The sequence below is a fragment of the Mustela lutreola genome, chromosome 5, assembly GCF_030435805.1.
Source record: "Mustela lutreola isolate mMusLut2 chromosome 5, mMusLut2.pri, whole genome shotgun sequence".
Lineage (NCBI taxonomy): Eukaryota > Metazoa > Chordata > Mammalia > Carnivora > Mustelidae > Mustela > Mustela lutreola.
This window is the reverse complement of record NC_081294.1, coordinates 65,096,447-65,113,312: the sequence shown is the minus strand read 5'-3', so window position 1 is coordinate 65,113,312 and position 16,866 is coordinate 65,096,447. Positions and strand designations below refer to the sequence as shown.

The 16,866-nt window shown below is 57.0% G+C and overlaps 1 protein-coding gene across 3 annotated transcripts in view; it reads right to left on the bottom strand.

The window, feature by feature from the left end:
* UNC5A (unc-5 netrin receptor A) overlaps positions 1–16,866 on the bottom strand; it is a 60,877-nt gene that overhangs the window by 14,206 nt on the left and 29,805 nt on the right. For all 3 annotated transcript variants that reach the window (XM_059174394.1, XM_059174396.1, XM_059174395.1), the window contains exon 2: positions 1,481–1,702. In XM_059174394.1, the coding sequence (XP_059030377.1) occupies positions 1,481–1,702 (222 nt within the window). The remainder of the gene's footprint in view (positions 1–1,480; positions 1,703–16,866) is intronic.

Below are 16,866 nucleotides of genomic sequence, written 5' to 3'. Positions count from 1 at the left end.
GGGTCTCTGCGTTTGGGTCTTGTGGCCCTTCCGCCTGGGAAATGCTCATTCCAGGAGGTTTTAAGATTCATGCTTAGAAATTACTCCTCATCTGGAATCTTTCCTGGGCTACCCAGACCCTCCTGCCTGGCAGCTTAGGCCACCCTTCTGGGCCTGAGGTTTCTTGCTTGCCTTGACATCAGCATGAATTGTCCTGGGCACGGCCAGCCTATACTCGTCTCACACTAGAGGCCGCAGCCCTACAAGTGTGTGCTGTGTGTTTCGGGACTCAACCTGAGGGCTCCTCATACATGGGGGCCTCACAGAGTCCCAGAGCGAAGGGAGAAGTAAACCGAACTGGGGTCCAGCTAGTGAGGAGGAAGGGAGGGTCGTCAGCTCCACCAGGCCTGCTCTTGGGGAGTGCTGGGACCCAGACAAGCACTCTCACTCACATCCCAAAGCCCACACGCTGCCTGAGGCCAGGGTAGGGGCACAGAATAGGGCATCCCATGGGAAGGGTACTTCCTGAGTCTGCCTGCGGTTCCTGGAACCCCTCCCTCCACATCTTCGCTCAGTCTCTTCTGGGTCTCTGGGTCTGCCCCTTCCATCAGTCCCCTCACCCACATGGGCTCCAAGTGTCACCCAGAGCTCTGACCATGCCATTTGGCAGTCTGAAATCCCATGGGACTGTGACCCCACTCCAGAGCCTGATGGGCGAGTCTTCCAGATGGCACCACTGTTCCCTGTACACACACCTGACACTCCCTGCTGACCTTGAGCAGCACACCAGCCTGACTCCAAGCGTTTGCTCATGCTGAGCCCCTTTCCTGGAATGCCATTCCCCTCTCCTCTTTTGGACTAGCTCTCAGAACCCCTTCATTTCCATGTCACCTCCTCTGAGGAGCCTCAGTCTGCTTTCCTCTTGCCACCATAGCCCCCAGGGCTCACTGAGAGCCTCCCCGTGCCAACCACCTCTCTGCAGGAGCTGGGGCTCTCTGAGGGTGGTGGCTTGTCACTGGCACAAAAGCGGGTGCTCAGGGAATTTGCAAGTGAGTGAACATGCAGATCAAACACTCACGGAGTATGAGGCCTGTGAGCTCTTCTGTCCTCTGGGAGCTACTCCCTCCCAACTCCCTCTCTTTGCTGGCACCTCTCACCAGGCTGCCCCTGGCCTAGCCCAGCCCTATGTCCCTCCAACCACAGCATCCGGGGGCCTTTGTAGGGGGTTCCCTTTTACTCATGCCCTCCCAAGTGGTCAGGCCTGGTGAGGGTGTGGCCTCCTAGGGAAGGCCCCGGTGTACATACAGGGAGACCTAGGTGTGGGAGTCCTGCCTCTTCTGGGGAGCTGGGGTGGTGGGCACAGGGCTGGTGACATCCTGGCCTCCTCACAGGCGTGTAGCCAGAGGCGATTGCAACCCCCCCTCTGGGCCTCTGTTTTCCCTGAGGTGGAAACTGGCTTCCCCTGCCCTGGGCCCTGCCTGGCTGCGCAGCCAAGACTCACCGCTTCCATCATCTGTGCTGCGCTCTATCACGTGGTCCACCTGGCGGACCCACTCCCCGTTGCACTTGAAGAAGATCTGCGTGGCAGGCATGGCCTTGCACACCAGCAGCACCGGCTTGTTCTTGACGATGTACACATCCTCAGGCTCCACCAGGAAGTGGGGAAGCAGGTCTGGGTTGGCACCGGGGACCGGGTTGGCCACCGTAGCACTCTGCTGGGCACCTGCAGTGGGGGCAGAGCGGGAAGGTGAGCCGGGGCCACTGGCAGGCTTTTGGGGCCCGTGGGGGCTGCGTGCCCGGCATTCAGGGGCTGGGGCTGGGCTCTGGGAAGGCAGCTGATGGGGCCAGGCTCCCACCTCCAGCCCAGCGATCCAGGCTACTGAATGCTCCCCTGAGCCTCAGTGTCCCCTCTGCCAAATGGGGAGAGCCCACCCACTCTGGAAGACTATGGAGAGCAGAAATGAGATAGGGGTGGGAGTCCCAGCACTTAGGGGGCCCTCCACAGACAACAGAAGTTAGGGCCTCCTGTTACTCAGGAAGGAGTTCAGGGACCTGGGGAGGTAGCCCACCACCCTCAGAGGTCCAGAGAGTGCTGGAAGGAGGGAGAAGACCCCAGCAGGACAGGTGGGCAGGGTCCCTTCCTCCCATGTCCGGCATCTCTGAGGCCACTTCTGGGTTCTTTTCCATTCTCGGCCCCTGGAAGCAGGGGGTGCTCAGAAAATAGCATATGAGAGAAGGAGGCGAAGAGGCAGCTGTGAGGGAGAATATGGGGGTTGCTGGGTGGCCATGCTATAGGAGAGGTCCAGGGGAGGGGTGGGGGGGGGGGAGCCTGTGCTGCTGGGCAGGGTGGGAGCTAGAAGTGTGTGTCTGGGAGCCTGAGGGACCAGGCTAGATGCTGCCCCTTCAAGGAGACCCCGAATGTATGCTTCCTTCTAATTTTAACTGAAAACCACAAGCATCCACAACTCATTTGTTGCTAATGACATAGGTAATTGGCTCTGAGGCTTTGGTGGAGGTCATCCCCCCTCCCCCACAGCAGTCTGACAGTCTGTTGGACCAGCAGGACCCCTGGGAGGGTGGAGAAGGGTGAGTTGGGAGGGAGTGGGAGGATGGAGATGGGGTGACCTCAGCCTCCAGCCAGTTGCCCACCAAACAGGCCCCTTACAGCCTGGCTTTTCCCTCAGGGCCACTGTGATTTCTCACAACCCACTCTCACAATCAACAGTGGCCTCTGGGCATAAAGAGGGAAGAACTTGGGCTTCAGAGAACAATGCAGCTCCTTGCTAGTGGTGACCTTGGGTGAATTAGCCATTCACCCATTAGTTATCTGTGACACTGAGGTCCTGTCTGTCCCTCGGGAGACTCTGGAGGTCCCTCCTGTGGTGGGCCTCTTGGGTTATCTACCATCTACCCTTTTGGGGGCAGTCTGAAACCCACAGTGGGCTTCTAACCCAAGAAGGCCTGGTTCCCTCTCTATGTGGAGGGCAGCCACACGGCCCTTTCCCTCCCGTTTGCACAGGGCCGCTCTTTCCAAGGTGGGAGTGTGTCCTCTCCACCCCCAGACTGTGATTTTGGGAAGGGGATCTGTGCCTGGTCCTGTGGGTGTCCTGGGCCAGCTCAGGTGAGCTGGGAATGCCAGCCAAGAGAGGCTGAAACCTGGTGTGACTTCAGGCACACTCACCCCCACCACAAGCCTGTCTCCTCGCCTGCCAGAGGGAGCACCCCCTCTTTGGGCAGCTGTGAGGAGGAGATGAGAAAAGGCACTGTGCCCGGCTCACGCCAGGGCCTAGCGGTTTTGCATTTCTGAGGGCAAAGGAATGCCTCTCCCCTAACTCAGCAGCCATACAGCAATGTCTTTGAGGAAACTGAGGCACAGAGCCAGATGCCTTGCCCTCAGGTTGGGGTGGGGAGTCATGCCCTTGGGTGGGAGGGATGGGGGGGTGTGGAGGGTGTATCTGACTCAGCCAGATGGCATCTGCAGCACAGCCATCCACCCCCTCCCCCTGGCCTCTCCCCAGCCTGTCTTTTCCTCTTTGAGCTCTCTTTGGCATGGCCTGTGCACTTTGCTTCAGCTCCAAGACCAAGGCCAACCTACCCAGGAAAAGCACACTTGCCGTTGGGGAAACAAAGCTTCCCTTTCTCCATCCTGCCTGCTCCAGGGCTCTGCCACTGCCCCCTGGGGTCTGGTGGAGGCTGAGGAATGTGGGGGTGCAGGCAGAGGGGAGGAACGGTCTAGACATCTTACAGATGGAAACTGAGCTCCGAGGGTGAATTCACGGCCCTCGCACCCCCTGACTTGGACCCTGGACTCAGAAAGTGTTGTGACCTTTGTTATTACACTTCCTCTTCGCTGTCACTGGGCGGCCATTCACCACTCCGCTAGGGAGGGCTGGGGCAGGCGTAGGCCTAAGGTGTGCACACGAACGGAAGCGTGGGCTCCTGCGTGCAGGCCTGGAGCAGGGAGCCAGCAGGCCTGGGGCCCCTCTAGACATGGTGTCTCTGCAGACCCCACGGCTGCCCAGAGAAGGGCCAAGCCTGACCACTGAGTGGGGCCTGGAGGGGTGGGGGGGGCAGGGGTCAGCAGCTCCAGCGGGGGATGGGACCCCTCAGTGGCAGGTTCCAGGCTTCCCTGCACCTCACTTCATGGAGGCTGGAAGCAATGGCCGGTGCCTGCCCACTAGCTCAGGGCTGGAAGGGCAGGGGTTCCGGCCGAGAATACGGGCAGCGAGTGGCCCTCTAGCCACCCTATTGCTTGCGGCACCAAGCTCTGCTCACGTCAGCTGCCTGCTGAACCCAGCACAATCCCTCATGTCTGCATTTAACTGCTAATGAAAAATAAATGTACTGTGACCAATAAGGGACATAGCTCACTTCTCCAGGGCCTCCGTCACGCCACGCTGGTGCGGCCTTACCCTCCTCACCCTGAGGGGAGGCATTTACGGGGTTGACCCGGGGGCACCCTCCAGGCTGCAGCTATCCCCTCTACCAAGGACACTCTGAGGCTAAGCGTAGGGGTAAATTCAGGCCCCACTGGATGTCCTCTTGGAGCTACTAGAAGCTTCAGAGTGGGCTTCACCTCCTCTGGCCCTGAAGCCTGCGACCCCGTGGTCAGCACATGATTGGCCTGACCCTTCACTGTCCCCCTCGGGCTTCTTGCCTGAACTAAGGCGGAGCATGAGCCGCGGGTCCCTCCCCCTCCATACCGCAAGCCACTACTAGAGTGAGCATCTCTGTCTTTGATTGAATCCTGTACTTGTCTAAAAAAAAAAAGACAACACCAAACAGTCCATGCTCCCGGCCCAGTGACAGGTGATCCTTCCTACAGGGCCCACACTCTCTAGTTTGCCACAGTCCCCACCACTCCCTATTGTCCTACCCCTGGCCTGCCTCTTCTGCTTTCTACTGTGTGCCTGGCTCCAATGGATGCTTCAGGATGGAGCCAGTTGCTTTTGGCTGGCATCCCTGAGTTTTCCATTCCAGCACAGACAGTTCTCTCGCCTTCCTGTGCAGAAACACTTACTGATCCCTTCGAGGCACCACCCCTACCACCTCTAAGTCTCTGTCCATGGTCTTCTCTGTCTCAAACCTCCTCTCCTCTGCCAGCACTTCCCTACCTTCTCCTCAGGGCCCAGCTCTACTGTCACTTCCTCTGGAAAGAGGGGTCCCCCACCTCACTCCCCCAGGCAACCACACATATCGCCTTGCCCTCTGCATCCAGGGCCTGACTTCACTGGTGCTGTAACTCTTATACAGGAGATACAGGTGGGCAGCTAAGCTCAAGGCTGCCTAGTGCTGGCATTCACAACTGGGGACTTGGAGTGGGTTGCCTGCTGCTGCTGCCCTCGGGGCCACTGAGACAATGAACATGGGTGGACTGCTCTCCTGGGCTGGACAGCCAGGGGCTGCAGGAAGGCTGGCAGGTGCAGGCCACATACAGCCCCGGCAGGCCCCAAATCCCAGCCTTCACTTCCCCAAGAAGCTCTGGTTCACCAGGCCCCAGCCAAGGCTCTCCTACCTGCTAAGGCCATGGCCTAGCTGCCTTACCAGAAATCAGTTGGAAAACCACTTTCACTTACTGGCAGATCCCCAGTAGGCTCTTAGTCACCTGCATACAGATCAGACCCCAAAGCATGACCCAGCTTCTAGTGAGCCCTAGGGCTGGCCAGCTGGCCCCCCACCTGTCTTGGGAGGGCACTGGCTGCCCAAGTCAGCCCAAGCCAACACCCCTGCTCTGGATGCCCCATGAAGAGTGGAAGCAACATTCCAAGTAGTCCCCACCCCCAGCATCCCTCATAATGAACAACAAGGGAGAAAGGCTTGGGAGACCACGTAGGTTCATCTGTGTATATGTGGAAGCAGATGGGGGCTTGGCCAGAGCTAAGCCTGGGACTGACTCCCTCCCCTCACATAGGGCTCCCATGACCTGAAATGTATTCATTTGTTCATTCATTCAAACAAACAAACACTTCTGGAGTGCCAGACCTGTTCAGGGATAGAGTGAGCAAGACAAACACAGCCCCTGCTCTCCAAGTTGGAGAAATAAAACAAAATAAAGGATTCCAGATGTTGCTGAGGGTTCCACCGCAGGTAAAAGGGGTGCTATTTCAGAAAGGGTGTGGGCTCAAGGGCTCTGGAGGGGAGGAGGACTCGGGGCAGATCTCTCTGCAGAGGTGATATCCGAGCAGAGCCCTGAATGCCAAAGCCAGATGGAAAAGGGTTTAAGGAACAGGCTGCAGCAGAGGCTATCAGGCAGAGAACAGACAGGCTTGTGTGAGGCCCGTGAGGAGGTCAGCATGGCCAGAGTGGAGGGAGGGCAGGGAAGACTCATGAGAGACAGGGAGCAGGGGCCTGGCCTGTGGTCTTTAGGTCTAGTAGGGAGCTGGGATTCTACTGCAATGGCAATGGGAGCATCTGGAGAGCTGTGTGCAAGGGAATGATGAGATCTTCCCACATGAACAAGTGGAGGGAGGCAGGAGAGGCAGCGGACAGGTGGATGAGGGAGCATCTAATGGAGGGGACCCCGTGGCAGACCTGCCCCATGCGGTCCATCTGGGGGCTCTCACCCAGCCTTCAAGTTATAGCAAACGTGCCACTTTCTCTGGAATGCCTTCCTGGAACCACACCATCTCACTTGTCCCAGTGCCCACGCTGTCTCCTGAGCCTCTCTCCACAGTGCCTTCAGATCTTCAGATCAGGTACTTTCAGAATAGCTTGCACACTGTTGTACTTGCTTGGGGCGGAAGTCCAGGATGCTGATGGAGTGTTTGTTGAGTGACTGAATGACTACCCCTTCTTCTCTCTTGAATTTCAACCGCTCTGCCAAGGACGGCCACCTCACTCTTGCCCTGCAGGGAGAGCCCGCGGCTGTGCAGAGAGGCCTGCAGGTGGAGTTGTAGGCAGGGAGAGGGCTCCTGCATGGGCATGCGTGGTCCCTGCCCTGCTGCTTCTCAGAGCATCCCTTTCTCACTTGCAGCGGGATGATAAGACCCACCGTGCAACTCTGAGGCCCAGGGTGGGTGTGAAAGTGCTTTCAAATGTTTTATTTTTAAAAGCACCATGAAAATATGAGGTGTGATTAATCAAGCTATTAATGAACTTGTATTATCTGAGCAAAGACTGAGTCCTGGGAGTGGGGTGGGGGCAGGGGCAGGGTATCATCCGGCCTCATTCAGCCAGGAGATGTGCGCGCTGCTCCCCCGGGCCCACCTAGCCCCTGCCGCCCCCTGCTCCTTTCAACCTCCCAATAGTCCTGGCAGTCAGAATCACCAGTCCCTGCTTTGGCTATGCATGAGACATATTTGGGATTGGAAATGTGATGGAGGAGGGACCCGGGGCCTGGCGTCTTTCTTTCTCTACCTGAACTTTTCCTGCCCATTCACCCAGCTTGGAGCCCCCTGACCCCTGGGCACTTAAGTTCCTAGACTGCCTTGCCTGGAGATTTGCATTTGGTAGGTCTGCATGGGGCCTGGGTGTCCAGGCTTCATAGGCCCCAGGGCAGGGGGAGAGGAGAGAGTGCTGCAGGCTAATGATCCATGCCCTTCACCTGGCACTGGAGGCCTTGTTGGTGCAGGGCCTGAGCTGCCACTTGGCCTTGCCTCTAGAGCCTCCCTCCAACTGTGCCCGGTGGGATGGCACCTTGATTCTGCAGTTCCTTAAGGGTGTGTGCACACTGCGTGCCAGGCTCTGCCTCCCTCGCCTTCTGGCTAAGGGTACCTGCTTTTCTGCAGAGGACGCTCTCCCCCGACCCCCTTTAGCGCACATGCTCATTCAGTCCAGGTGGGCTGAGCCCATAAATTGCCCAAGCAGTGGGCATCTGACACTGACTGGTTCCCAGACGGACAGGTCATCCCATGAGAGCTGATGGGACTCTGGGATTTGGGTGGGGCTGCTGGGAAGGAAACCTCTCTTTCTTCTGGGCCAATACCAAAGGCCTGGTAATTCCATCTGCCCGGGTGACTTCTACTTGCCCTTCGAGGCCTGCTCAAATACATCCTCCCTTGGGAAGTTTCCTGGACCCCCAGCCAGAGCCTGCTATACCTCCTCTGATCTGCCACAGCTCAGCTGAACTGACCTAGTGCCTCCAACCTCATATCGTCCCCATCCACAAGTCTGTCTCCCCACAGTCAGTACCGTGAAGGCAGAGACCGAATGGTGACATCCCTTTGCACGTCCCCGGAGCCTGGCCGCGTGTGACGCACAGCGGGTGCCCAGTAGGTGTTTGTTGAATGCATGGTGAACATCACCCCCTTAAATGAGCCCAAGACCCAGAGAGGAAGGCTGGAAGTGGAAGACACACACCCAAATCCAACGGGAAGCTGGCTCTGCTTGCCCTCCAATCAATCAATCAAGCCAGCGATCAAGGAAATCAATGGGAGAGGAACCTGATTTCTGAAGCACCTGTGTTGGACCCCAGGGAGGCAGAGTGTGCCCAAGAGGTCTGGGGAGGGGCTGGGGCAGGAAGCCAGGGCCACAGTGGCAGGTGGAGAGCTAGGGGGTGGCGGAGACATGCAGGGGACCAGCGAGTTCTGCTCTCCTGCCAACTTGCACCTCCACAACCCAAGATTGCTTCCTGAATTACTAGGTTTTAAATGTGGGCAATTGCACGATGATGGACCTCCCCTGAGAGACTTTGAAAAGCAGGGATGAAGCTGCACTTGCTGTCAGAGACGCACAGACAGCGGTGGGACGGGGTGGCCATGGAGGAATGGTGGGCTGGAGGCCCTGGGACCACAGACCTGGGAGCTGCACCAAGAACCCTGAGGCTCCAGGCTGCATCTTGGACACATAGACCTGCCTGGAGGTGACAATGGAGTGCCACAGGATCAGGCTAAGCTGGGGTAGGTGCCTCAGAATTCCTCCAAATCCAACATGTAAGGAATCTCTGCGCAGCCTGTCTGCTGCTTCTGGGGCTCTTTCAGCTGTTGCAGGACCCCCTCACCCCAGCTTTGCTGTTTCTTAAGCCTCGGTTTTCCCATCCAGGGCACACATGCTGACCCCACACCAGGCTGCCCCCCTGCCTGGGGGCTGGAGGTGCACACCAAAGCCTCTCTTCTTTCCCTGCTCTGCCCCTGGGCCCATCCCTCAGTCATTCGTCTCGTGGGCTGCTGCTTATCGTTCCCAGTAGTGAGGACTTCCCTGGGCAGGGGCACAGGTCTGAGGCCAGGCTCTTTCACCCCAGTGGGTACATGGTCAGTGAGTGAGGAAAGAACGCAGCTGCAGCCTCTCCCTTCTAGGAGTGTGCATGAGGTGGCAGTAACAGGGAGGGAGGCTGCTACCCTGGCCCACACTCACATACACACGTGCATGGCACTCCTGTTTCCATGACGATGCCTGCGTGGAAGTGCCACAGCAGCGGCAGCCACCCCCCAAGATCGGAGGAAAGTCACCCCCTTCCCCAGTGGGCTCCGGGGGCCTGGTTACAAGAACAGACACAGGTGCCATGAGGGGGACACGCAGACAGTCCTAACAGCAAAGGACAAAGCGGGTAGGAGTGGAGGACGATGCCACTTTGTCTGCTTGAGGGACACTCAGACCTGGTGTGGCCAGGCCATACTGTCTGCAGCTGCCACACCAGGCGTGTCACCTGGGAGCTGTGCTCAGGGGCGCTCTGCTGGCCCCTCACTCTACAGGCAGGGAATGCAAGCTCAGGACTTACGTAAGGTCATCACACTCCAAGGGGCTGAGTGGGTTCTTGACACCTCTCAGTCAGGGCCAGGCATAGGGTATGGGTTCTGGGCATTGACTGGACCAGAGTCTGGCCCTGTCCACCTTGCTGTCCTCTGCTAACTCTGTGTCCATGCCAATGCTCTCTCTTTCTCAAGGCTTCCAAGCTTATCTCACCCCTGGGCCTTTGCACTTGCTTCTTCTGCCTCTAACACGCTGCCCCTTGCTCTTCCACGGCTGCTCCCTTGAATCCCTCAGGTCTCCACTGCACTGTTACCTCCTCCAAGCTACCGTGTCTGAAAGCCTCGCTTCTCCTTCCCAGGAGAAGTTTGGGAACTTCCCAAGTTTGGGAACTTGTTTGCTTGTTACTCTCCATGTCCCCTTCTCTGAAATGTCCATGACAGTGGGGACCACGCTTGTTAGGGTCACTGCTGTAATCCCAGAACCCAGCCTTGGGCCTGGCATATAGTAGGTGCTTGATAAACACATGTGAAGCTCAGGAACCCACAAACTCGGGTCTTCCGACCTGCCCTGACCCAGTGCCCACACTCTGTCACACTGCTACCATCACTAAGGTCCCCAAACCCACCAGGGAAGGAGACTTAGAAACTATCGGGGTGCCAAGGGAGGGAGTGCTATGATGAGGGGACAGGTCCCAGGGGCCTTCTCCCATTGCCCCTTCCTACCGCAGGGCCTTGCTATGGGCCAGAGAAATAGTTAATAAAGCTGAGGCCTAAATAAGCATTTGATTAACGATAAAATAGCTATTGTGTCCCTGAATTAAGCTGTAATTGTGGCTGATAATTGGCTGGTTAGAATTTAATAAGCTGCAATTAAATAGAATGGAATCCAGGGTAATTATGTGGTCGCACAGCCCAGAGAGAACTAGGGAAGGAGGGCTTTCTCCTACTATGGAATCTTCAGCTGGTGCAGTGTGTGCTGCTGTGGGCGTTCCTGGTTAGGGTGGTAGTGGTGGTGTGTGTGCGTGCGTGCGTGTGTGCATGTGTGCGTGGCAAGCTTGCTCCACCTTTCACCTGGCAGAGGTGGGCGGTGGGCGCCGGGCCAGCCTCCTCCCCAGTGCTCAGTGGGAGGTCAGCATGCAAGCTCTGGGCCCTGCCAGCACCGATGGCAGCCCGGGCTGAAAGGACTTAACAGGATCTCTGGCACCGCTCCCTGCAGGGCAGGAGGCTGTGGGAGGGAGGCCAGGAGGGTTCTGGGCAGGCAGGTGGGGTAGGGGTCTACCTGTCTTCCTAATGAGGAAGCTGGGGCTCAGAGGGGATAGGGACTTGCTCAAGGTCACTCAGCGATCAGTGGCCAGGCTGGGTCCGATTCTAACACTCCCTGTGGATCAAGGGTACCTCCGACCTGCGAGCAGGCTGAAGGATGCTGCCTGCCCTTCCTCTCCCCGGTGCCCCAGTCAGTTCCAGAGCTGCCCTTCGCCAGGTAACCATCTGGGCTGGGCTGCAAGCGATACAATTGTTGCACACATACATCCTTAAAACAAGGTGCCCCCCACTCCCCTCTCCCTTGGTCTGCCTGCCAGAGGCCCTGGTGGCTGTAGAGCTCCCTGGGGTTCTCAGCCCTGCCAGGCCAGGTGAGGCCCCAGCGAGTCCGGAGGGATGATGAACGGCATTGCCGATGCGCCATTTATGACCCCATCAGCATTTTTACAATGTTGCTGGCAATTAATTTAATTAAAGACCCTGTCTTGGATAGGGTGGCATTTCATATCTCAACGGTTTAATGCCAGCCTGGCCAGAGTGGAGGCCAGGGGTGGAAGCAGGAGCCGTGGCTTCACTCCCTCACCTGGGTTGGTTCAGCGTGCGCTGCATGGGGCTGGGCAGTTTCAGCCCCTGGACAGAGCCCAGCAACAGGAGGGAGGCACAATACGACGTGCCCTTGGCCGGTGGAAGCCGCTGCCCACAACCACAGCCAGCAAATGCCCACCCACATACACATATATGCGCGTGCGCGTGCGCGCGCGCGCGCGCGCACACACACACACACACACACACACACACACACAGTCTTAGCAGAACATGGATTTTCTGGGCACCTAGGTGGCTCAGTGGGTTAAGCCTCTGTCTTTGGCTCGGGTCATGATCTCAGGGTCCTGGGATCGAGCCCCACATCGGGCTCTCTGCTTGGCAGGGAGCCTGCTTCCTCCTCTCTCTCTCTTTACCTGCTTCTCTGCCTACTTGTGATCTCTGTCAAATAAATAAATAAAATCTTAAAAAAAAAAAAAAAGAACATGGATTTTCTTATTTAACCCTCAGCATAATTCTAGAAGGCGAAGAGCTACTTTAAATCCCAACTTTAAGGCAATAAACCCAAGGAACAGGGAGGTAGAGTAAGTAGTGAGTGATGGATTCCTACCCAGGCCTGATGGCTATAGTGCTCTAAGCCATTCACCAGGACACACGCGTTCACCAAGTCTGTGACGGATGCAATGTGCCAACTACTGTGCTAGGCACGGGCCACACAGCAGTGCCCAAGAGAGACTTGAGTCCTTGCCCCACGCACTGTCCAGTGGTCACAGTCCCACCGAGGAAGTCCTGGGCACACAGCATTCCAGAATCATACTCACTGTGCCCAGTGTTCTGGCATCCATGGGCACACACACACCAAGGCTTGTACCTACATACACACACACACACACACACACACACAGCAACACTGCCTACTGTCCTTTGGGCTAAATCTGGCTGGGGTGGCCAATGCCCTCGCTATGATGGTACAGCATGGTTACAGGATGGCTGTACCACCCTGTAACCCCCTTCTCGGAAGCTGAGCCCACCTGGACCTCTCTGCATATGGGGACCCATAGGAAAACACAGTGTAGATCCAGCTCCTACCACAGCAGCCTACCCGAGCCTGCACCCCAGCACCCCCTCCATCCCCCACTATGTGGCTTGCCTCGCTGCTCTCCTCTTTCCTGAGGCTTCTGCTCCCATGGTCCTCCAGCAAGGTTCCCCAGTGCCCCTCACTGCTGAGCTCTACTGTTCCTGCCTCCGGACACCTCCCGGAACCTCTTACCAGGCACATCCCAAGTTGGGCTCAGTGGCTCCCCCAAACCTCCTGCTCCCAGGGATTGCTCTCAGTCGGAGGGCTATACCCTTAAGGAGCTTCATGGGGCATCCCAGAGCCACCAGGCCCTCTTACTCCCTGACCATTATTCTGAACCCCTGAGTGCCCCCCGCCTCTCTCTCACCTACTACTTCCTCTCTCCTCTCACTGTATGGCTCCCCAATTCCTCAGCCCCCACCCCACACTGCCCCAAAGGTGCCTTCCCATGACCACCTCCTGGCTTTCGTGTCATCCTCAACTGTACCACCACAGTGCTATTTCTAGAAATCTCAACCCACACTTCAAACCCCTGAAATGGCTCCCACTGACCGACCACAGGTAAAGGGTCAGCTCCCCACCCAATGCAGCAGCTTCATCCCAGCCACCAGCCCATGCCCTGCAGCCAGTCAGTGCCCCAATGACCCCTCTCACCGCATGCCTGTACCCTTCCCCTCACTCTAACTTCCCCTGCACCTGCACGGCACCCCTCTAACTCCTAATGCCCACCAGTCCTGTAGACACCTGATTCAAGGTGTCACTTTCTTGCGCTGCCTCCCTAGGTCCTCTGTACTGGAGACGCCGGGCTTCATCCTCTGGCTCCTGGGCTGAGAGAGCATTACTGAAGGATGGGTTTGGGGGGCAGTGGCCGCTTCTTCCGTCAGACAGCGCACCCTCAAGTGCGTGAAGCAGGTGTGGGCCACCACCTCGCGGTGTCGCCCTCAGGGACCAGCAAGCTGGGGGCGGGGGGCAGTAACTGTGGCTTACTTCTGGCAAGCTCTGGGCTGGGTGCTGTGTTGTTTCTATCCTTATCAGTGACTGGCCAAAAGGCACCGGGGTTTTGTCTTTTTGCGGGGGGGGGGGGGGGGGGCGTTGTCTTTGAAGAGAAGCTGGAAATCCATTTTTATGCGGAACTTCCTGTTTTAAAATGTTGACAACTAATTTAAACATTTAAATACCTTGTGGGCCAAGCTAGTTGGCTGGCCAGAGCTAGACTAGACAATGTCCAAGGTCTCCTCCCGCTTTACAGACCTAAGAAACCGGGGTCTGAGCTGGGCAAGGGGCCCCCAGTCACTGCTCTGCCCTCCTGGTCTCCTCCTCCTCCCGGACTCTTCGCACCATTGCCAGCACCCCACCATCCTGTCTTCTCCCCCTGACCCCTCCTCATCATAGCCTCAGGAAGGAAGTCCCTTGGGGTCTGGACCTCTGAAGAGTCCCCTGGGGTCTGGGCAGAGGTGGGAGGAGTCTGGGGATTTAATGTCGGAAGAGTCCTCCACCCTCAGCTGAGGCCTGCCCCTCCCCTAGAGGCTGAGGGCTGGAGAAAGGGGAGAGAAGCTTCCTGCTGTTAGGGGTGGACAGTGGGGTCAGGAGAAGGGGCAGACGGCGGGTGAGGGGCTGCCCTGCCTTGCTTGCCTTGGGTCTAGTCCTCAGATCCTGACCCACGGAGAGCCAGAGAAGGCTGCTGAAGGCAGAGACACAGGTAGGATGGGGCTGGACATCCACAGAGGAAACACCGTGCGACAAACCTCCCACCTCTGCCATCCCCACCCCTTGCAATTCTGGGTGGGTGGGAGCCCAGGCCTGGCTGTGAACTTCCAGCAGGGAAGAGGGTGTATGGCTGCACCCATCATACCCCTGACGAGACAGTAATGAGCCCTCACCCCATTTTAATTACCCGCTGTCCAAATAATTACCGGCTTGTTTATTTTACTTAATGGCAGCCCTACTTTTTTCTCCTAATATTGATTTCATGTTTTCCTGGTTTGTTCATTATCTTTCCTGCCCCTTTAATGGGCTCCGAGGTCTTGGGAGGGGGTTGCTGCGGGGACTGGAGGAAAGTGAGCAAGAGGGTGTGAGGGAACATGGAGGAGGGAGAGACAGGTGGCCTAGGCCTTGCTGTGCAGCCTGAGGCAAGCCACTGCCCTCTCTGGGCCTTGAGTCCCAGAACCCCAGATCCCTGCATATTCTCTCATCCTTGATGTAATAGGGGTGGAGCACTTAAAAATAAGACAGGATGGGAGGGCAGCAGGGGAGAGAGAAGCTGGCAGACACAGACAAACGTGAAGGAAGGAGGGATCTGAGGGAGGGCTGGGGTTGGGTGGAACTACGCTCATGCCAGAATGAGATGGGGGGGGGGGGATGGTACTCCTGGAAACCAGCCTGGAGGAGGCTGCCATGCAGATGCTGCCGGTCAGCAGTGGTGTGGCCAGGCTGGTGGGCAGCCTCCTCATTCTTGAGTCTTCCAGGTCTGCTTGGGAAGTGAGCAAGAGCCTCCAGTCTCATGAAGCCCAGCCTCTCCCTGGGTCTGACCTTGGTCCTTGGCCTCCACCTCACCTGTCTGCCGTAGCCATGGAAACACGGGTGATGCTATGATGTCATCTGGGCCGTGGAAGAGCAGTTCATTTCTCTGATTTGGGGGGAGGGGGCAATAAGGAGAGATGGGGCAAAGGGGGAGGGGAGGGCCAGAGCCTCTGTGAGTGAAGATTTAGAGCCTCTTGAAGGGGTCATTAGCTCTTAATAAATCACTAATAATTGCATGAATATTTAAATCTTAATAAAAAAAATACAGTGGGCCCAGTGAGTCTCCCTGTGTGGGTATTTATGGCTCTCGGGCTAGAATATATAAAAGTTGGTATCGGTCTGATTGAACTGCTGTTATCACCACAGCTAAATGGGTAATTGGGAGTGAGAGACGCTATCTGCGGATATAAATTACATACAGTAAACCGAGGGCATTAACTGAGGGTTTATTATCAATTATCTCTGCACTTGTTCCCCTTAAAACGAACTTTAAGTATATTAATGAGAAATTTACAGGTCTTAATGAATTGAGGGAAGCTCAGGGTTGCTGGGGGTCTCCCACCTTGGCTTCTGTTCCCTGGTGGGGGTCCCCACTCAAGAGAGGCCCTGAAGACGACTCACAGGTCAGCATGCCAGGCAACAGAGCCCAGCTCTCCTGCTTGGACCAGCTGGGACGGCAGGTCAGTCCCTGGGGTATGTGGAGCCCCTCTGCCAAACCCTATCCCAGAGAAAGGGGCTAGGTGGGAATGGGGAGGGTCATCTAAGCATCCTCTGTCCAACAAGGACCCAGCCAGGGCCTGGTCCTGTTGTTGGGTGCATACAGCTGGCTACAGCCCAAAAGCAGACGGACAAGAACAACAGAACGTGGGGCTGCTGTCGTTGCGCTGTGCAGAGTGTGATGGGGTGGGGTGGGGGGGCTGGGAGAGGCTGGGGTGCTCCTGTGGAAGCTCCAGGCCAAAGAGCACTTTTGTCATGTCTGGAACCCCCCTGCTTCCTGGCACATCTGCCCCCTGCTGGGATGTGCTTCCCAGCCCACAGGCCTGCTGGCTTGAAGGTCAGCATGACCTCCTTCTGGGCCAATTCACCAACCCAGCAACCTTGGCTCCCTCTGGGGCCTCCACACCAGAACCGTGCCTACTCTCCCTGTCATCCTCAGCCTCTCTCACCAGGCCTTGGGTGACAGCCCAAATTTTATACAGAGGGCAAAACCCAGGCCCCTCTCTCAGAAGTTCACCCACTTATGGAAGACAGACACTGGCTAGTTGTCAGAGCAGGAAGTCCAGGATTATAACCCAGAGTTCTGGCAGAGAAGCACTGGTGGCATGAGAACACATAACTAGGGGGCTTGATCTGAAGCATCCAGAGGGCTTCCTGGAGGCAGCATCACCGAGCTGTGTAAAATGTCACAAAGGCCCACGGGTCTCCAATGATGCTCAACTCTCCTCCATCACGGACAAGAAAAGTGCTTGTTCATCTCTTTTGCCCCTCTCCAGCCTGGGTCCCTTCTCTCTCTTGCCCTCAGCCTGCTTCAGTCCTCCCCCTGTTCCTGGCTCAGCTGTGACTGTCTTGCTTTTACCTCCACTTCTCCACTGAAACCCTTTCTCTCACTTGCCACTGCCTCCTCTGTCTGACTCAGGAGCTCCTCCTGGCCCCCACAGTCGGGGCCCTGCTGAGGCTCTTCCCTTTGTCCTGGCCCTGTGATCTGCTATCTCCTTACTCCGGAGGATTTCAGGCTTCAATGAACACCTTGGGGCAGAAAACTCCAAAATCCCCACGGCAGGATCTTTGGGCCTGTAGCTGCAGAACGTGTCCTCTCAGCCACCCTGCATGGCCATGTCAAATGGTCAGTTCCCCACGCAA